Raw genomic sequence first — 22,105 nt, 5'->3', positions numbered from 1 at the left:
TTGGGTCATTAGAATTCAAAACAATGCATTCGAAAATAAATCACACACACTCCTCGCATGCTCACCTTTGGTGAGTGAAGGCCATAAGTGTGTGTATGTGTGCGTGAATGTATCCTGTGAACTAAAGCTAGACAGAGCAGGTGCAAGGTGAAGATGTTATCAGTGTATACACAGTGAGACATAGTGAGACACAGTAAGACACAGTGAGACACAGTGAGACAGTAAGACACAGTGAGACACAGTGAGACACAGTGCGATACAGTGAGACACAGTGCGATACAGTGAGACACAGTGAGACACAGTGAGACACCGTGAGAAACAGTGAGAAACAGTGAGACACAGTGAGACACAGCGAGAAACAGTGAGACACAGCAAGACACAGTGAGACACAGCGAGACACAGCGAGACACCGTGAGACACAGTGAGATACCGTGAGGCACTGTGAGAAACAGTGAGATATAGTGAGACACAGTGAGACACAGTGAGACAGTGAGACACCTTGAGACACAGTGAGACACTGTGAGACACAGTGAGACACCGTGAGACACCGTGAGAAACAGTGAGATATAGTGAGACACAGTGAGACACAGTGAGACAGTGAGACACCTTGAGAAACAGTGAGAAACAGTGAGACACAGTGAGACACCGTGAGACACAGTGAGACACAGTGAGACACAGTGAGACAGTGAGACACGGTGAGACACAGTGAGACACAGTAAGACACAGTGAGACACAGTGAGACAGTAAGACACAGTGCGATACAGTGAGACACAGTGAGACACAGTGAGACATAGTGAGACAGTGAGACACAGTGAGACACCGTGAGAAACAGTGAGACACAGTGAGACACACCGAGAAACAGTGAGACACAGCGAGACACAGTGAGACACAGCGAGACACAGCGAGACACCGTGAGACACAGTGAGACACCGTGAGACACTGTGAGAAACAGTGAGACACACTGAGACACACTGAGACACAGTGAGATACAGTGAGACACAGTGAGACAGTGAGACACGGTGAGACAGTGAGATACAGTGAGACATAGTGAGACACAGTGAGATACAGTGAGACACAGTGATATACAGTGAGACACAGTGATATACAGTGAGATACAGTGAGATACAGTGAGACACAGTGATATACAGTGAGATAAAGTGAGACACAGTGATATACAGTGTGACACAGTAAAACAAAGTGAAACATAGTGAGACACAGTGAGTTACAGTGAGTTACAGTGCGACACAGTGAGACAGTGCAACACAGTGAGATATAGTGAAATACAGTGAGACACAGTGAGAGAGGAGCAGACAGGAGCAGGGAGACAAAGGTGTTACTTGTGCTTCTTGGGGGAAGGGGAGAGTAGCCTACCCACTACCCACTCCCCAGAATAATAACATGAGAAATCAGATGACACAAAATGATATGAAGGATGGCTTTCATTTCAGCTTAGACATGGCAGGGGTATTTATCATACAGATATGTCTCCTCTCTCTATTTAGGAAAAGGCTGATGGAGTGATAGTACTGTGTCCCAAATGACACCCTATTCCTTTTATAGTGCACTACTTTTGACCAGGGCCCTTTGGGACAGGGTGCCATTTGGGATGCACACATAGTTCTTTGTAAGGGTTTGGCGTGACAGTACAGTGGTACTGGTTAACCTCCAGCCAATGCGAGCTGGTCAAAAGCTCAGCAGGTTGCTGAAGAGCCAGGTCTATGAGGTGAGTGCCGTGCATAGCCCTGCAGTGTTCTGCCCCGTGGAGGAGGGTTGCTCCGTGTTTGGAGGTCAGAGGTCAGCCAATAGTGCTTTAGTACAGGGTTTTCCCGGCTGGAGTATGGGGAGGTACTTCTGTTACTAAATGTGTTAGTAGAATGAGGAATATAAGAGTGGAACTCTGGAGACATTAGTAGTGCTATATGGAATAATGTAATAATGTGTAAGATGTGCCTGTTATTATGTGTGGTAAAGGGTGTGTGTGTGCATATCTGCATATTGTGTGCGTCCTGGAGTCTGTCTGTCTGTCTGTCTGTCTGTCTGTCTGTCTGTCTGTCTGTCTGTCTGTCTGTCTGTCTGTCTGTCTGTCTGTCTGTCTGTCTGTCTGTCTGTCTGTCTGTCTGTCTGTCTGTCTATCTGTCTGTCTGTCTGTCTGTCTGTCTGTCTGTCTGTCTGGGTCTGGGTCTGTTGAGCGTGTGTGTCTACATGGTGGTGTTTATGTTCCTGGAGGCCCTCCTCCCGCCTCACTCCCGGTCCCCACTGGCACCTCTCTCTCCCCGTCAGCCAGGGCCTCTGTTTAGCTTGTCTCCTCCTGCTTTGTTTACTCTAAAGGGGCAACATTGATTTACATCCACTACTGTGCACAGAGCTGAGAACTCTACCACTCTACCATACCTTATATGAGAATGTGGACCTAGGCTGCATGGGGACATTGTCCATCCCAGGGTTTGTGATGATGTTCATAAAATCTTGATCATCACCTTTGAAAATATTTTCTGTTTGACTCTAAATGTGTCCGGATCCAGCCTGACATGAATAAAATACTGGACCACCTGGCAGATCTTTTAGCATATCCTCACTCACTGACTCTTTATAAATAAGGCTTTATATAAAGATGATTGAGGTTCTACTTGGAGCTTTAACATGTTGGCGATGTGTAACATTTAGCATGCAGAAAGTAGTCTCTGTTATGTACTGTAGAGAGAGATGTGCTTATGGGAATTGTTGGGCTTGTGCATCAGTGGAAGCTCCTCAGAAGAGAAAGGGTAGGACCATCCTCCTCAGTTAATTTCATAAAACTAAAAATTGTAAAACATTAAAAAAGTTATCCTTTTTAGATACAACTATACTAAATATAATCACGTCACCAAATAACTGATTAAAACACACTATTTTGCGAAGAAGGTCTACAGTAGCCTCAACAGCATTCTGTAGGGTAGCACCATGGTGTAGCCGGAGGACATCTAGCTTCCGTCCTCCTCTGGGTACATTGACTTCAATACAAAACCTAGGAGGCTCATGGTTCTCAACCCCTTCCTTAGACTTACACAATAATTATTATGACAGCCTATCAGAGCTCCTGCAGCATGAACTGACATGTTGTCCAACCAATCAAAAGATCAGAGAATGAATCTAGTACTGAAAGCATAAACTACAGCTAGCTAGCACTACAGTGTATAAAATGTGATGAGTTGTTGACTCAAAGAGAGAGAAATACAATAGTTGAACAGTTTTGAACAAATTCATTTCTTCCAAAATGAAGGAGAAGCAAGGGAGAAATAGAGACAGATTTCTACATATTTGTTTTCACTTTTAATTTCACTTATTTAGCTAGAAAATGCAGCAAGCCGGTTTAGCCTACTAAAAAACCCTACTCAAACAGAGGGATGCTATGTTAGCTAGCTGGCTATGACTTTCTCTCACATTTGCTCCTGCAACACCCTCTACTGCTCATCCTGTGTCTCCTTGACCTGCCGCCACTCCCCCAGTACCCTCTCCCTCTCTCTGTGTGATTGTGTGGGCGGAGACACGTGTGCTGCAGTCAGATCAGATCCCCACCAGCTGCAACCTGTTCCATAATCAAGACCTCTACAAATACTCAGCCCTGCCACTTCCACACTGCCAGATTGTAATCTCTGCTCATTCTGCCTGCTCTGACTCTGGTCCCTGTCTCCAGTCCCACGTCTCGTCATCCTGCTACTCTGTCTTGCATTCCCCACTTTTTCTCAACCCCTCTCGCTCCAACCTCAGCCTGGTTTCCAGCAACCCGCCCGAGCTTCCCCTGACCTGCACTACATCTCCTCCCTGTGTTTCAATAAATACCCTGGTTACTTCATCCCAGTCTCCTTGTCTGAGTCTGTTATTGGGTTCCCCTGTTCCACTCCGTGTAACACTTTCCAACACAACACTGGAACTCTTCCTAGTCAAGGTAAGCTTTTGGTATTACACATTTATTGCCTACCGGGGTCCGCCGGTGTAACTGCTCACTGAGTGTACACTAACATTACTGCTTGATTGTAATGATTTTACTAACGCGTTAGTTCTATTAGCTATGCTGACTATGACATTACTTTAGCTAATATGGAGGCAACGATGTAGAAGTGTGGCTTGGAAAGGTTTTATGCCTGGTCAAGTACAGCTGATTTATTGTGCATTGAAGTCCACAAGCGAAGGGAAGAGAAGGAATACAACTTGGCTGTTATGAGAGTGAACTGTGTTTACGCGTGATCAGGAGTGTATTCATTCCGCCGATTCTGTTGAAAAACGTTTCTTAGACGGAAGCAAACGGAACAAAATGGGGATAAACATACCTGAATTTGTCCAATAGAAACTCTCGTTTGCAACTGTTGGACTAATGAATACACCCTAGATCATCTAGATGCAGGCAAGAGTGTGTAAGGTGGTATTGAATGTCACTGTCTGTCACCTCAGTTTTGCCTCTCAACCTGTGTGCACCTACGTTGTAATCTTTAATTCATAGGCTAGGTTGTAGCAACCTCATGATGGGTATAGGGAAAATTAGAGTATCATGTAGTAGCCTAAACCTATCGATTATACATTAAACTGGGTGAATGGAATATGAATGACAGTCATCCAATGTGCTGTAATAGAAATAAGGCCATGCTCATACATTTGTTTTGTCCTCCATCATCTTAAACGGCACTGACCGCCACTGGTCTGCATGTGTGTGCTCTGTCAGTGTCTTTATAGTCAGTGCTTTTACAAAATGTTAAGCTGTTTTCAAATGAAACACAATACCTTGCTCTTGTTAGGGCTTTGAGAATGTTTATTTAAACAAATATATATATATATTTTAACATGGCCTGGCCAACCCAGTGTAGTGGACTATGTGAGGGAGAGTGTGCCTGCCTGCCTGGGGGTGATTACCATCTATCAGGTGCTAAAACGTCTGTGTCCATGAGGCAGGTTAATACATGGTGTACATCCCATCATCACTGTATAGCCATCCTCCAAGTGACCTCTCCAGCTGTAGGCAGGAGATTCATCCACATTAGATGCAATCTGTGGTGTCAATAAAGGTCTTATGTAATCATACTAATAACATCCAAATAATCCACAAGTAGATTGTTGCATTATTTCGTCTCATACTGAGGAAATGTCAAGGTTCTTTTTGTAGCTGTACATGTCTGCACATGTCTGTATATGTATGTGAGGATATCCTAGTGCTGCTTGTGTAATATTGCTCACTCAAGTGTTTTGTTTTTTACACTCCTCTTGCACACAGTAGGCTGGACAGCGAAATAGAGGGGGGGGGGGGGGGGCTGTGCTTTGACGGCCTTACTGTGGGTAGTCAGGCAGAGACAGAAAAGGGCAAGAAGAATGAGCAGGGTATCAGTCCACACACATACCCCCCCCCTCTCTCTCTCTCTCTCTCTCTCTCTTGATACACCCTTTGCCTTTCCCTCTACATCTTACTCTCTCTCTCTCTCTCTCTCTCTCTCTCTCTCTCTTGATACACCGTTTGCCTTTCCCTCTACATCTTACTCTCTCTCTCTCTCTCTCTCTATCATCCCAGAAAATCTCCTTCTTGCCAGGAGAATTAGGTCAGTGACAGTGCCACAGAGAAGGAGAATGAGGGATCATGCTCTAGGTGGTGCTTAAAAAGCAGAAATGTAAATACAGAGGCCCTGGTCTGGTTAAAGCATCTCACTCATTTATCCTGACCTGCATCATCAGAACATCTGCTTTCCTTTAGAACTGCAGACTTACCTTACCGTAGACCAAGCATCGTATGACTCCATGACTATGCTCCTGTCCTGAGGAATCCAAACAATATATAATATAGCACAGGTTTAATGTAAATGTTTATTCTCAGTGGCTCTGGTTTGTGTTATGTGTTTACTGTTGTCTTTCATTCTGGTACAACAGACTTCTATTGTGCCTAAATGCTAAACAGATTCCAGCTCTGTCTTGGAATTTCTTCATAAATCTGCTCTCTTCCTAATGTGTTCTAATAGGACCTGGAGCCTCTCTCTACCAGTTTCACTGTACAGTAAGTGCTCACTATTGGGGAATTCCGACCCGATGTGTATTCTGACCTTAAACTTAAGCATGAGAATAGCATGCTATTCACCCGCTATTCGTTTGGGGTGGAGATCAAAGAAACAGATTCACCATATTCTGACCTTAACTTAATTCCCTCTAAATTCCACATCCTTTACAAGTGAGGAAACGATGAATAAGGTAGAGCAACCTGTTGGTTCCAAGTGGAACAAAATTAACTTTTACCCCCAATTAAAATAGCACCATTCTCCATGCACTGTAATTTACAACTTGATAAGAGCTATTGATAAGAGCTAGGTAAATTAGTAATCCGTTTGGATAAGGGAATTGTAAATATACATTTCATATGTTTTAGATCTGTTTTACCTTACAATCGCTGGAGACAAATATGAAACCAGTCATATGGCAGCAAACTGAAGCATATCAACCTATCAACTTTCCCACAGTGAAGTTGATGAAATGCTGGCCTTATAAATTTCAGGGATGAAATTTGGAGACCCAAGGCTTCTGCAGCCATGAGGAAATGACAGTATAATGTCTAACCTACCGAGGTGATTTATGATTTCTAAAATATGTGTTAAATATTAGCCACTACCTGTAGCCACCGTCAGTTATACCCACATACATTTATAACTGTCACTTTAGTGTTAGTTTCCTTACATTTCCCGTCATTCCATTACATCGTTAGTTTACCTTTCTTTCCTCTGTCACGTTTGTGTGGTTGTTCCTCAGGATCACTAGCAATAGTGGATCATATTAGGCTAACGTATTACAAGTTGTGCAATAATTAATTTGAATAATTATGGAACGCAAATCATACAGTACATGGCAGGTTAAATCTGGAGCCTGGCGCACGGTTCACGACAACTGTACCATTGTCATCACAGTTCCACGATTAGTGAGGATTATTAGGGAAGATTTATAGGACTACTGTTATACCCCTATTGTTCACTTTTCTTACCTTGCAATATTTCATGGATTAAACTATTAAATATGGCATCTTTCAGGATGAATCAAATCAATGTAGTTTTGGTTCACCAATATATTTTGTGTGTAAAGGTTCTTCAAGACATTTTTTTTAAAATTTATTCATAAATAATTATACAAGATCAGAGTAATTTTAAGTCTACCAATTGATACTGAAAAGGAGATGAATATGTATGTATTTACATGGTTTTCTTTCATTGTTCCCTAACATCTGCAAAGCCTGTTACACTCTTTCATAAGAAGGCTTGCATAGAAAATGCGTACATTTCCCAAGTCTGAATCAGGCCCATTGAGAACTAGGGCACTGATTATCTTTTGACCTCTCTGCTATCAGTAGGGGCTTTAAACCCACGTCTGGATGGTTATCTGATTAGGCAGCTCCAGGCTACTGCAGACCAGTGAGTGCACAGCAGCCTTGTTCACTTTGACTCCCATTGGTCTCTTTATTAAATATTGCAGTTGTGACTTGGAGTTGCCATGGCTCCCTAAATGTGTTTTGTCCTTTCTTCAGTTTAGATGGCCACAGCATGAAACCACCCAACAAACACCTGTTTTTCAGTCCCTTTTTTCCTCCGTGTATGAGGGCAAGCCTGAGAGAATGGAGTTGGATTTCCCAGCGTTGTGCTCAATTGAACTTTTAATTGAAGGAGACCCATTGCATGCATCCTGTTTTTGTGTGGGATCTGGTCCAGGCCATTCTCATGTCTGTCTATGATCTGGTCACAGTGGCCTGACTGACCCAGGGCCAGGCACCAACAGTAAGAGTGCTGATCTAGGATCAGTTTGACCTTTTAGGTTATAATAAATAAGATGACATGGACGGGGAGGGGACCTGATCCTAGATCAGCACTCCTACTCTGAGACTCTTTATGAATACAGGCCCTGAAGAAGGAGAGTGGTCAGACTGAACATAGAGCTCCACACTATATGAATGGGAGTTTACCCCAGACACCAATACACATTATAAGTAGAATATACAGTACAGTAGTGACTTTTCACCATCGTATGACAGAATTCCATTAAATAAGAATTGCTCAGATCAGCCGTTCTATTGGTTGCACATATTGATTGATATCTGATTGTTAAGTTCAGCAGGCTGGGTTTATTAATGCAATCTTGATGGAGCATATGCCCAGGGGAGGCACGTAGGAGCGTTGGGCCAGTAACCGAAAGGTTGCTCAATCGAATCACCGAGCTGACAACGTAAAAATCTGTCGTTCTGCCCCTGAGCAAGGCAGTTAACCCACTGTTCCCCGGATGCCGATGACGTAGATATCGATTAAGGCAGCCCCCCGCACCTCTCTGATTCAGAAATGTGGAAGACACTTTTCAGTTGAATGCATTCAGTTGTACAATTGACTTGGTATCCCCCTTTCCCTTTCCTATTTTTCCATACCCTAATCACTGCACTGCTGCTTTCTCACATCCAATCAGATCATTAGACTGTTCATGCATAGTATAGTGGGCCATATGCATGTGAAATAGAGAGGAGGGGGTAGTTAAAAAGTTAACCCTGTCCAGTGGCCTCTCATCCCATTGATTGGTGTGAGGGAGATTTGGGCCTTGGAACCCAAGTTTATGGTGAGATTGCTTGGTGCTGTTGTGTAGTGTACAGTGTGCAGTCCCAGTCCAAGCTTTGCTTAGGGAGGCGTTTTCTCCGAGCAGGCCTTAAATAGAGGAGCGTCATGGGATTTGGGATCTGGAGACCTTGAATCTATGTTCATTAAAGCGAATCGATGATGACTGCCCCATCTCTCACTTTCTCCCCCTCTCTTTCTCCCCTCTCTCTCTCTCTCTCTCTCTCTCTCACTCCTCCTAACAATCGCTCTTCCCTCCCCATCCTTAGTTGTTGAATTAAAGAGCTCATTGTGACACAGCTGCCGCCCTCTGATGGGGGCTTTTAAGACCACCCCTTCTGTGAGGTTGAGAAATAATTTATATTTTTCATACAGGAATTCCTCATTACAGTTTTTCTTGTTTGCTTAAACACAAAAACTGGTTCCTGTAGCACAAAAACCCATACCCTTATGTCATTCCCAAAAACATACACATTTCCCATAACCGTAAACACTATTCACCTGTTTTCACACGTTTCAATATTCAAAACTCTTTCTGCAAAACCTTACACAAAAGTGGCCAAACAAATCATTAATTGCACTATATTTTCATTCATAATAATGCCATGCTCTCAATATAATTAACTCAAGTCATCACAACCTAAACTCAAAGAGCACACCTTTCTCCAGGTGCAAGCACTAAGCCTCAAAATTGTTAACCCACCAATCAGAATTGCAGGATCAATAATTGGGCCGAGAGGCATGTCCATGTGCTTTGGAACAATGGATCCTAACAATGCCGAAGTTGCAAGACAACAGAGCGGAAGAGGACGACGAAGACAACAACAACAAAGACAGGTAATCTCAGATGAAATCCGTGCCTCACTAGTTCATCATGTGTTCATACATGGGAGGACTATGAGAGAAGCTGGACAGCTAGTGCAACCCAGCCTAAGCCGTTACACAGTTCATCCATTGTCCGTACATTCAGAAGGGAAAACAGGTCATTTGCCTTGTTGTTACTATGATACATGTAATGTTGTAGTGCATATGGACTGAATCTCCACTTTGTCATCAGTGTAGTTTTTACCACAGTAATGGATGACCAAAGGCCAGTAATGGTCAAATTACATTTTTGCAGAACTGAGAGGCGGCCATCTATCGGAGGTAGGCGGAGCCTTCTCACAGCTGAACAGGAGCCCTGGTGGATATGGGGATTACCAATAATGCCATCCGTTTGAGGGAAACTCAAACCCAAACAGTTGAAGACCAGGTTGTCTTCCAAGGAATTGACAGCATCAGCATTTCCACCATTGACCGGATGGTTCAGAAGAACCGTATAAGGACAAAACAGCTGTACCGTGTGCCTTTTGAAGGGAATTCAAACAGAGTTAAGGAGCAACGATTCCAATACAGTTGAAGTCGGAAGTTTACATACACCTTAGCCAAATACATTTAAAACTCAGTTTTTCACAATTCCTGACATTTAATCCTTGTAGGATCACCCCTTTATTTTAAGAATGTGAAATGGCAGAATAATAGAAGAGTGATTTATTTCAGCTTTTATTTCTTTCACACATTCCCAGTGGGTCAGAAGTTTACATACACTCAATTAGTATTTGGTAGCATTGCCTTTAAATTGTTTAACTTGAGTCAAACATTTCAGGTAGCCTTCCACAAGCATTCCACAATAAGTTGGGTGAATTTTGGCCCATTCCTCCTGACAGAGCTGGTGTAACTGAGGCAGGTTTGTAGGTCTCCTTGCTCGCACACGCTTTTTCAGATCTGCCCACACATTTTCTATAGGATTGAGGTCAGGGCTTTGTGATGGCCACTCCAATACCTTGACTTTGTTGTCCTTAAGCCATTTTGCCAGAACTTTGGAAGTATGCTTGGGGTCATTGTCCATTTGGAAGACCCATTTGCGACCAAGCTTTAACTTCCTGACTGATGTCTTGATGTTGCTTCAATATATCCACAATTTTCCTACCTCATGCTGCCATCTATTTTGTTAAGTGCACCAGTCCCTCCTGCAGCAAAGCACACCCACAACATGATGCCGCCACCCCCGTGCTTCAAGGTTGGGATGGTGTTCTTCGGCATGCAAGCCTCCCCCTTTTTCCTCCAAACATAGCAATGGTCATTATGGCCAAACAGTTCTATTTCTGTTTCATCAGACCAGAGGACATTTCTCCAAAAAGTACGATCTTTGTCCCCATGTGCAGTTGCAAACCATAGTCTGGCTTTTTTATGGTGGTTTTGGAGCAGTGGCTTCTTCCTTGCTGAGCGGCCTTTCAGGTTATGTCGATATAGGACTTGTTTTACTGTGGATATAGGTACTTTTGTACCTGTTTCCTCCAGCATCTTCACAAGGTCCTTTGCTGTTGTTCTGGGATTGATTTGCACTTTTCGCACCAACGTACATTCATCTCTAGGAGACAGAACACGTCTCCTTCCTAAGCGGTATGACAGCTGCGTGGTCCCATGGTGTTTATACTTGCGTACTATTGTTTGTACAGATGAACGTGGTACCTTCAGGTGTTAGGAAAATGCTCCCAAGGATGAACCAGACTTGTGGAGGTCTACAATGTTTTTCTGAGGTCTTGGCTGATTTCTTTTGATTTTTCCCATGATGTCAAGCAAAGAGGCACTGAGTTTGAAGGTAGACCTTGAAATACATCCACAGGTACACCTCCAATTGACTCAAATGATGTCAATTAGCATATCAGAAGCTTCTAAAGCCATGACATAATTTTATGGAATTTTCCAAGCTGTTTTAAAGGCACAGTCAATTTAGTGTATGTAAACTTCTGACCCACTGGAATTGTGATACAGTGAATTATAAGTGAAATAATCTGTCTGTAAACAATTGTTGGAAGAATTACTTGTGTCATGCACAAAGTAGATGTCCTAACCGACTTGCCAAAACTATAGTTTAACAAGACATTTGTGGATTGGTTGAAAAACAAGTTTTAATGACTCCAACCTAAGTGTATGTGAACTTCTCACTTCAACTGTATGTACAGGTAATTGCTATACTGTATAGAATTTGTAGAGTATGGCCCATCTCTCCAGCATATCAATACAGTATTGTATAGTAATGAGTTACAGTAACTGCAGTACACAATATTTCATACCAGTACAGTAGTACACTACAGTACTGTGTTTGTAGTACAATAAAATGTGTGTTTTTGGACTTCTGTAGAGAATCTTTGAGCTGGATGCCATGGCTGACCCACAGGAGGACATCTTCATTGACGAGGCAGGGTTCAACCTAACAAAAAGGCGCAATTGGGGGCGCACCATCATTGGCCACCGTGCCATCATACAAGTTCCTGGCCAGAGAAGAGGTAACGTCACCCTTTGTGCAGCCATCAGCAATCGTGACGTCCTCCACCGCCATGTCAAAGTGGGTCCATACAACACGGCACAACTGCACAATAACATTCTTCAACAGGAAGGGGAGCCAGGGCAACCAGAGCAAGCCCATATGTTGTAATTTGGGATAACGTGAGTTTCCATCGAGCTGCTCTGGTTCGCGCCTGGTTCAGTGACCACCCCAGATTCAACAATCTTTTTTTGCCAGCATATTCCCTTTTTTTATCAGATTGAGGAATTTTTCTCAGCATGGCGGTGGAGATTGTATGACCGTAACCCCTACGTACAGCAAACCCTCCTGGAGGCAATGGTGGACGCCTGTGGTGATGTGTCTGTGGAGTCTATCCAGGGTTTTCTAAGGCACACAAAGGCATTTTTCCCACGCTGCCTGGCAAGAGCAAACATAATGTGTGACATTGATGAGATATTATGGCCTGACCCAGACCTGAGACGAGATGATGAGAATGCTGATGCTGATGCTGAGTAACCTGTACATTTGCTGCATTTGGAAATGAAGCTTTTGGAAATTGGGTATTTTACTGTGCATGGACTCTTCCTTACATGTTTTGTCAGTGTGGCATTTCAAAGGTCAGGTTTTTGACCAAAACAGCATATACAGTAGTATTCCCTTATCCACTAATGTAAGAAATATTTATTACAGTGCAGTTTTGAAGTTCTCTCGCCAGGGTGTTCCTGAAAGGGTTATCTGGATAGTCAGTGCTGTGATTTTACAAAGTTCCAAATTATTTATCTGAAAACCTATTCTAAACATTTTGGTAGCCGGGTTTTGAATGAATCCCTCCAGTGTGTAACAAACAGTCATGTAGTCTGTGTTTTTGACAGCTTATGTATGTTGTCTGAGGGCAAAGTTTGAATTGAGACCCAGAAGTTAGATGTTTGTACCATTGGGTGTGAGTTTTTAAAATTGTGTGTGAAGATTTGAGAAAATGGTGAGTTGTTTCAGGAATTGTGTGTATGTCACGCCCTGATCTGTTTCACCTGTCTTGGTGATTGTCTCCACCCACCCTCAGGTGTCTCCTATTTTTCCCCATTAGTCCCCAGTGTATTTATCCCTGTGTTTCCTGGCTCTCTGTGCTAGTTTGTTTTGTTTTGCCAAGTCAACCAGCGGTTCTCCTAGATCCTAGTTTTTCCCAGTCTCTGTTTTTTCCTAGCCCTCCTGGTTTTGACCCTTGCCTGTCCTGACGCTGAATCTGCCTGCCTGACCACTCTGCCTGTTCTGACCTCAATCTGCCTATCCCCTTGTTCTGTTTGGACCTGTTCACTGAACCCCTGCCTGTCCTGACCTCGAGCCTGCCTATCCCCTGGTACTGTTTGGACTCTGACCTGGTTTATGAACTCTCGCATGTCCCCAACCTGCCTTTTGCCTACCCCTTTTGGTGTAATAAATATCGGAGCTCAACCATCTGCCTCCTGTGTTTGCATTTGGGTCTCGCCTTGTGCCCTTATAGTCTAAGCAACTGAGAAACTGTAAATGGGTGGAATCCAACCTAAAGATGGGAAGATCTGTATTTCCTATAGAGGAGGCGGAACAAGATCAGGAGTCGATCCATCCTTCATTGTCTTACCTCATCTTCCCTGATATGGGAGAGAATATCCATGGTTCTTACAGCACCGAGAGCTAGGTTGAGATAAGCTCTTTCCCTCCCATCCACTTTGACCTATTCTAACACATATCAAGGTTTCGAGCAGACACTCTCAGGCATCAGATCTATATCTCAGCCCAGAGCGCTTAGACATGCAGATCCCTTGACGCAGCAGCAGGCATAACATAACATTGGGGCTTCCAGACATCGGTAAATCTATGCCAGTATCTATGTAAAGTCCATGGGCTAAATTGACTGTTTAATTTAAGTCCATCTTTTTTTGTTACCTGCGATAATCATCTATGATCTCCCTTGTCTCTCCACATCAAACCTTCTGACACAGCCACTTTATTTTGTTCTAGAAATGTTATCTACTGTATAAGTGCATCATAACAGACTTGCACAGCCCTGTAGTATGTGGTCTAAGTGAAATGATCACATCAGGTGAATGTTTAAGTGGTGAGGTGGAGGTGTAGAAGACATGTAATCTGGAGGTAGTAGAACAGGGGTGACGAGGTATTAACTCTAAAGTGGTCATTGGCGACCCGTCATTCAGGGCATGTGTCACATATCAGTTTGCAAACAATGGAAACAAATAATAATTTAGTTAATAAAGCAGCATACAAACATGGTCTCTTTTTTTGCTTTCTTGAGTAAGGCAGCTCCAAAATGCAGGCGTTTCAGCCTAACTTAGTGCTTTCTGTAGTGGTGGGGCAGCCAGCGGAAAATACGGAGCGTAGGGGTTGGTATGTGGTCCAAGTCTGGGTTTAAGGGTATCTTTTCCAAGCTTAAAAGGATAAACATTCAACATTGGCCATGCTGTCAATCCAGCATGACTTTTGCCACGTTCAAAAGAACTGGAACCTCGGAACTGGGAAATCTCAGACTTCAGTGAGTTCAAAACAACTGGGAACTCTGAAAAAAACTAGCTCCGACTGGGAAAATACGCTTTGAACGGTCATCCAACTTGAGAACTCTGGCTACTTTCTAGAACTCCGACCTGAAGATCACTCCCAGTTGTCATGATTTGACCCAGTTTTTTCAGAGTTCCCAGTTGTCTTGAAAGCACCATAAATTCCTGTAGGTTGAAGGAATTGTCCGTAGACAGGATTGTGTCAAAGCACAGATCTGGGGAAGGGTACCAAAAAAATTCTGCAGCATTGACAATCCCCAAGAACACAGTGGGCTTCATCATTCTTAAATGGAAGAGGTTTGGAACCACCAAGAGTCTTCCTAGAGCTGGCCGTCTGGCCAAACTGAGCAATCGGGGGAGAAGGGCCTTGGTCAGGGAGGTTACCAAGAACCGAATGTTCACTCTGACAGACCTCCAGAGTTCCTCTGTGGAGATGGGAAAACCTTCCAGGATAACCATCTCTGCAGCACTCCGTCAATCAGGCCTTTATGGTAGAGTGGGCAGACGGAAGCCTGCCTGAAGTTTGTCAAAAGGCACCTAAAGGACTCTCCGACCATGAGAAACAAGATTCTCTGGTCTGATGAAACCAAGATTGAACTCTTTGGCCTGAATGCCAAGCGTCACGTCTGTAGGAAACCTGGCACCATCCCTATGGTGAAGCATTGTGGTGGCAGCATCATGCTGTGTGGATGTTTTTCATCGGCAGGGACTGGGAGACTAGTCAGGATTAAAGGAAAGGTGAACGGAGCAAGTACAGAGAGATCCTTGATGAAAACCTGCTCCAGAGCGTTCAGGACCAAACACTGGGCAAAGGTTCACCTTCCACCAAGACAACGACCCTAAGCACACAGCCAAGACAACGTAGGAGTGGCTTCAGGACAAGTCTCGGAATGTCCTTGTGTGGCCCAACCAGAACCAGGACTTGAACCCAATCGAACATCTTGGAGAGACCTGAAAATAGCTGTGCTGCAACGCTCCCCATCCAACCTGACAGAGCTTGAGAGGATCTGCAGAGAAGAATGGGAGAAACTCCCCAAATACAGGTGTTGCACGCTGGTAGCGTCATACCCAAGAAGACTCGAGGCTGTAATTGCTGCCAAAGGCGCTTCAACAAAGTACTGAGTAAAGGGTCTGAATACTTATGTAAATGTGATATTTCATTTTCTTTAAAAAAATATATTAGTTTACAAAAGGCGAAACAACAAACTGTTTTTGCTTTGTTATTATGGGTTATTGTGTGTAGATTGATGAGAACAATTTTTTTCATCCATTTTAGAATAAGGCTGTAATGTAACAAAATGTGGAGAAAGTCAAGGGGTCTGAATACTTTCCGAGTGCACTGTAATAACACTGTGATTTATTTTACCCTCTGATGATAGTGTCACCTCTACCCTAACAGGAAGTCTTTCATGCTGTGGTGAGGTAATTTCCTGTCGGTCCACCAGCCAGCCGGCCAGCTGGCGGCACATTCAAGCCCATACTTGTTTTGTTTTAAAAGGAGAAAAAAAATATTAAACTATACTCAAATCCCAGATGTTCCCAGATGTCTTCACGACGTGAAGCCAACTGGATCATTTGCCATCCCTATAACCACTCCCCCTTCCCCCCAAACCCCCTAACTTCAGTTCCCCTCCGATGACATCACAGTCAAGTGTAACAGATTGGACAGAGAGCAGCCTGTGAGACAGACACAGCAGTGGCCTCAAGCAGACCCTCACGCCTCTGTTAGAACGCTAGAGGATACAAACAACAAGATGGTATGTGATGGACAAACAGCTGAGAACTATGTTTCAGATTCACTGTGGAAAACCGCTCTCTTCCTATTAGCCATTTCTCGCTCCTCTCTCACTCCTCACTCTCCACTGTATTCCCCCGTCTCCCATCTCTGGCCTCTCTCCCTCCCCTTTTTTCTCTCCCGCCTCTCTCTCTCCGCTTGTATGTGTTGCTCAGTGTTTCATCATTTCTCTATGCAGCTGCCTAGTCAGCCCAGAGATAGTGTACAGGGACAGCTGGGCTGAATATAAAGACTTTTGAGAGAAAGGACACAGAAAGACACTGATTTCGGTCTCTCTCATGAATACCAAACCCACAACCATGTACAAATGTGTTAATTCAAGAATAATATAAAAACCCAATGATGAGAGAATAGATTCTTTATTTTCAACAAACATTTATTTGTGGTCTATATGACAAACAGAAGGAAATTCGATCTCAGCTGAACAGGGTACATGGTTGGAAAAGAACAACCCCAAAACCCCCTAAAAATCTAAATCCGTTCCATTTCTTCTTATCTTTCTTTTCCTTTCTTTTTTAAAATGAGTCTATGTACAAAGACATAGTGTCTCTAGAAAGGGGGAGAGCTACATACTTCAACAGTCAGCTCATAGCTACAGTAGACATTCAGCTTTATTCTCTACGCAAGGATAGAAAGAGTACAAATAATATGTTGATGTATTCTTTTCAAGTAACAATACAAGCAATGATTTTTTAGTTTCATCTTCAGTCATTGCATTCTCTTTTTGCCCAAGAGTCAATGTATTAGAAAGAAAGGAAATATATAAAGCGAATATACAGGCAATCTTTCAGTAATAATTTAGCTAATATTATTAACAGCGTAAGCTAAGAATTCATGTACATATTGCTAGGCATTGTGATGTGACAGTGGACAGTGTGGATGGGGAGGTGACATAATACAGTTTGCGTAAGGATAGATGAACAATGACATGGTACAGTGGCATTGCCCTCTCATGCCTAGCAGTATCTCTCTCTCTGATTGGACCGTTGCTTTAGGCTGAACCAAGGCTCACTCCTGTCATTGGCTACCTGCTGTGTGACCAGCTACTGTTACCTGAGGGGGAGGAGCCTAACATATGTACCTGACAGACAGGTAGAAAGGCTACATTAGACCGAAACTATTTAAAAAAAACAATAGGAAAGACCTTTACTGTAAACATAAAACCCGAAGTGTATTAAGAAGAAGCATATCATCATATTTTCAGTTCCCTTTTAAAATGTACATAATTATGACTTCACTTCCATTCATGTGGTCAGTTACTTGTTTTAGGAATGTAGAACAGCAAAGTGGTTTTGGATACTGTATAACACTTTGTGTTTTGCTAACTGCTGCTGCTCACCGAGACATTTTTATTTTAGAAAACACAACAAACATGGTGGGCCTCGGGCAGGTACAAGTGACAGCCTTGCATTTAGTTCTTCCAGGTCAAAGGGCAGAGGAGGCCAGGGAGGTAGCGGAACGGGTATGGCAGCAGCTTTCATCAAAGGCAGGAGGAACCAGACCAGTTAAGTCTGTCTGTGTGGACTTTCCAGTCCTGTCATGCTCGTCAGTGGTTGGATGGCTGGGCCTATGAGAAACTGTGGGTTTGAACCACAAGTACATTTAAAGACTTTGAGAGGCCTACTACTGTAATGCCCTATTTAAAGAGACGAGTCATCATTTCCTTTTTACAACAAGATGAAACACACAAAAGAGCCTGCTGACTGCCCATGCTAACTCAGCTTCTAGGGAGGGAGAGAGAGAGAGAGAGAGAGAGGTGTGTGTGTATGTGCCTGTTACATGATCAGTGAGGCTCTCAGGGGTAGCGACCAAATCTGTTTTTACGACAGTGACATGCTCATCATTAAGGCACCTGCCAGGGACTGACTCCTAACCAATAAACATTTAAATAGAATACTATGTGCCAATATAGCAAAGCTGAGTAATGTTTCTTACATAAAAGCCTTGTAAAAAGCACTTTTTAAAATAACAGAATCTGCACTATTAGTCCAGCACCATTGCAATCCGAGAGAAAAACAAACATATATAAACATTTATAAAAAACAAATAAAAATAATTTACTTCTCTGAAAAAAGTTCCTTGGTATCAAAAGAAAGTAAACCATTCGCTCTCTATGTGCTTTTAAGAGTTGGTGATGGCGTGTTACTTCAGAATGATGTACTTAAGAGTACAGGTTATATCTCCCTTGTGTCTAAAATGATTACATGAACAATCGTGTCCGTTGAAAAGGCCTGGGGTTGTTGTTCTGATGTGCAGTTTGGTGCGAGCTGACCTAGTCTAACAGGCACTTCAAAGTCAACACCACAACAGTCACCATAGTAACAGACTGATTGACAGCTATCAGACCTTAGAGAGACACTGAAATAGAAGTAATACACCAAATCTAACTAGACAACTTCGCAGACTCTGATTTAATTTAAAAGTACAAATAACCCTCTTCACAACGGAGGCCTTTGTTCCCTCCATTTTCACAAAGTTTTTTCATAAGAAATATTACACATACAGTACCAGTCAAAGGTTTGGACGTGCCTACTCATTCAAGGGTTTTTCTTTATTTTTACTATTTTCTACATTGTAGAATAATAGTGAAGACATGAAAACTATGAAATAACACATAGTAACCAAAAAACTGTTAAACAAATCAAATTATATTTTATATTTGAGATTCTTCAAAATAGCCACCCTTTGCCTTGATGACAGCTTTGCACAATTTTGGCATTCTCTCAACCAGCTTCATTAGGTAGTCACCTGGAATGCTTTTCAGTTAACAGGTGTGCCTTGTTAAAAGTTAATTTGTGGAATTTCTTTCCTTAATGTATTTGAGCCAATCAGCTGTGTTGTGACAAGGTAGGGGTGGTATACAGAAGACAGACCTATTTGGTAAAAGACCAAGTCCATATTATGGCAAGAACAGCTCAAATAAGCGAAGAGAAATGACAGTCCATCATTACTTTAAGACATGAAGGTCAGTCAATCTGGAAAATGTCAAGAACTTTGAACATTTCGTCAAGTGCAGTCGCAAAACCCATCAATTGCTATGATGAAACTGGCTTTCATGAGGACTGCCACAGGAAAGGAAGACCCAGAGTTACCTCTGCTGCAGAGGACAAGTTCATTAGAGTTAAATGCACCTCAGACTGCAGCCCAAATAAATGCATCATGGGGTTCAATTAACAGACACATCTCAACATCAACTGTTCAGAGGAGACTGTGTGGATCAGGCCTTCATGGTCAAATTGCTGCAAAGAAACCACTACTAAAGGACACCAATAAAAAGAAGAGACTTGCTTGGGCAAAGAAACACAAACCTTGGACATTAGACTGGTGGAAATTTGTACTTTGGTCTGATGAGTCAAACTTTGAGATTTTTGGTTCCAACCTCCGTGTCTTTGTGAGACGCAGAGTAGGTGAACGGATGATATCTGCATGTGTGGTTCCCACCGTGAAGCATGGAGTAGGTGTGATGGTGCTTTGCTGGTGACACTGTCTGTGATTTGTTCAGAATTCAAGGCACACTTAACCAGCATGGCTACCACAGCATTCTGCAGCGATACGCCAACCCATCTGGTTTTCTCTTATTGGGATTATCATTTGTTTTTCAACAGGACAATGACCCAACACACCTCCAGGCTGTTTAAGGGCTATTTGACCAAGAAGGAGTGATGGAGTGCTGCATCAGATGACCTGGCCTCGACAATCACCCGACCTCAACTCAATTGAGATGGTTTGGATGAGTTGGACCGCAGAATGAAGGAAAAGCAGCTAACAAGCACTCAGCATATGTGGGAACTCCTTCAAGACTGTTGGAAAAGCATTCCTCATTAAGCTGGTTGAGAGAATGCCAAGAGTGTGCAAAGCTGTCAAGGCAAAGGGTGGCTACTTTGAAGAATCTAAAATATAAATATATTTTTGGTTACTACATGATTCCATTTGTGTTATTGCATAGTGTTGATGTCTTCACTATTATTGTACAATGTAGAAAATAGTAAAAATAAAGAAAAACCCTTGAATGAGTAGTGTGTCCAAACTTTTGACTGGTACTGTACAATATCTCAAGACGTCAGTGGTGACAAGAGAAAAGGAAGGAGCTAACCTTCTGTAGAGGACATTGTGTCCTGTTACATTTAAAGAGAAAAGAGGTCAGGAACACAGACAGTCGATGGCTGAGGATGAAGGAGAAACACTGTGCAACATCAACTGCCTTCACTATATGGGAATGCTGCAAAGGCATTCTAGAATGCTGAAAATGAGCATTCTGTGTCTTACACTCACAAACACACAGTGCACGCACGCACACTCACACGGTAACTGATTAGCCAGAGTGTAATTGGAATTGTAACGTAACAAAGGAATGCATTGTCTCTCAAAATGGGACAAGTTTGTGTTTTTTCCTGGCAGGGAGTTATCTTTACAGCTGGGTTTAGATCCTCTTATACATCTACATCCTACAGTTCACACAGTATAGAACACGCAAGAGACAAAACTCATAGGGTCTCAGAGTCTTAACCACCATCCTATCAATGTGTGCCAACAACAGGCAGATTACAAACATTCAAACAACCTTTAGAAAACATAGGATCATCATATCATACGTAACATAAGGACGTAAATGTCCTACCCCTTCATTGGATGAAAGTCTTTCAGAAAAACAACAGGGAGGCAGTTGACATAAAAAATGAACATACGTTGATGAGATGTTTTTTTATGGTTGTTGGTTGATAACGGCAAGAGGTGGTTCACAGCAGTAGAATCCTCTGCTTGGTGTTATGGAGGAGGTTTGGACAGAGATCGCCAGATGCTGGGTTGGGAAGGGACTGGTGTTGGCTAGGGAATTGGACTGGGAATAGGATTGGTATTTGGAATGGGAGCAGCTAACAAACTACCTCATATCCCTGTCGGTTGGGAAGAAGATCCACTTTGTAGAAATCTAGTAGCCCAGTATGTGTTTTCCCTATGCAATTCCAAAAATTCCCAGGTAAAGTAGAGTGTTGTGGGTTCTGACATCATATAAGACTGTCTGAATTCCTAGGTGGTCGTTTCCACAAACTGTTTGCGTGCAAAATAGCACCCTATTCCCTAAACACTGCATTACATAGGGAGTAGTGTGTCATTACTGTTCCAGTATGTGTGTTGTGTGTGAGGTTGTTGTCCTGCTGGTAGTTGGTAGTGGTTCTGGTGCTCAAAGAGGAATCCTAGGAGATTCTGGTCTTCCTATATCCTTGGCATTAGAATGTGCTGCTTGGGTTGAGTTCCAATTCCAGACATGTGTGTGTGTGTGACAGTGGTTCTGTGTGGCAGTTTGTGAGGGATTGTGTGTATGTACAGTATGTATGTAGCAGTGTGTTGGTGTAGCCAAGATGTTTGTGTCTACGTTTTGTGACAGTACTGTAGCTTATGTGGCAGTGTGTTGGTGAGGCAGTGTGTGCGTGTGTGCGTGTGCGTGTGTGTGTGTGTGTGTGTGTGTGTGTGTGTGTGTGTGTGTGTGTGTGTGTGTGTGTGTGGGCAGTGTGAGCGTCAGCGTGAGCGTCAGCGCTCTCACTGATCGATCACTCATTGCCTGCATCCAATCTCTCCTCCGTTGCCGTGGGAGGCTCCTGGGAGCGGTGCATGCAGTGGCCCAGTGAATGGCGTGTGGCCGAGCGGGAGGGCCGGGCGAAGCAGGAAGTAAGCGACTGGGAGTTGCAATCACACGCTGCATCCTGAGACAGGGAGGAGACATTAAACAGTTATGTTATAATGCAATCCAATGAAAGACAGCTGCTCAATAATCTGCTTGGATATGATGTCCTGTATGTATGTGTGTGTATGTGTGTTTGTGCGTGCGTGTTGTGCGTGCATGTGTGTAGCCCTG

General features: G+C 43.1%; 1 protein-coding gene across 5 annotated transcripts in view; it reads right to left on the bottom strand.

The window, feature by feature from the left end:
* Positions 1 to 16,597: 16,597 nt before the first annotated feature.
* Positions 16,598 to 22,105, bottom strand: part of LOC106566796 (microtubule cross-linking factor 2) — a 73,701-nt gene continuing 68,193 nt past the window's right edge. For all 5 annotated transcript variants that reach the window (XM_014135196.3, XM_014135198.3, XM_014135199.3 and 2 more), the window contains one exon: positions 16,598 to 21,953. In XM_014135196.3, coding sequence (XP_013990671.3) covers positions 21,801 to 21,953 — 153 coding nt within the window. In that variant the 3' untranslated portion in view covers positions 16,598 to 21,800. The remainder of the gene's footprint in view (positions 21,954 to 22,105) is intronic.

The sequence above is a fragment of the Salmo salar genome, chromosome 13 (genome assembly GCF_965601325.2).
Source record: "Salmo salar chromosome 13, fSalSal1, whole genome shotgun sequence".
Taxonomy (NCBI): domain Eukaryota; kingdom Metazoa; phylum Chordata; class Actinopteri; order Salmoniformes; family Salmonidae; genus Salmo; species Salmo salar.
This window is presented reverse-complemented; position numbering and strand designations above follow the sequence as displayed.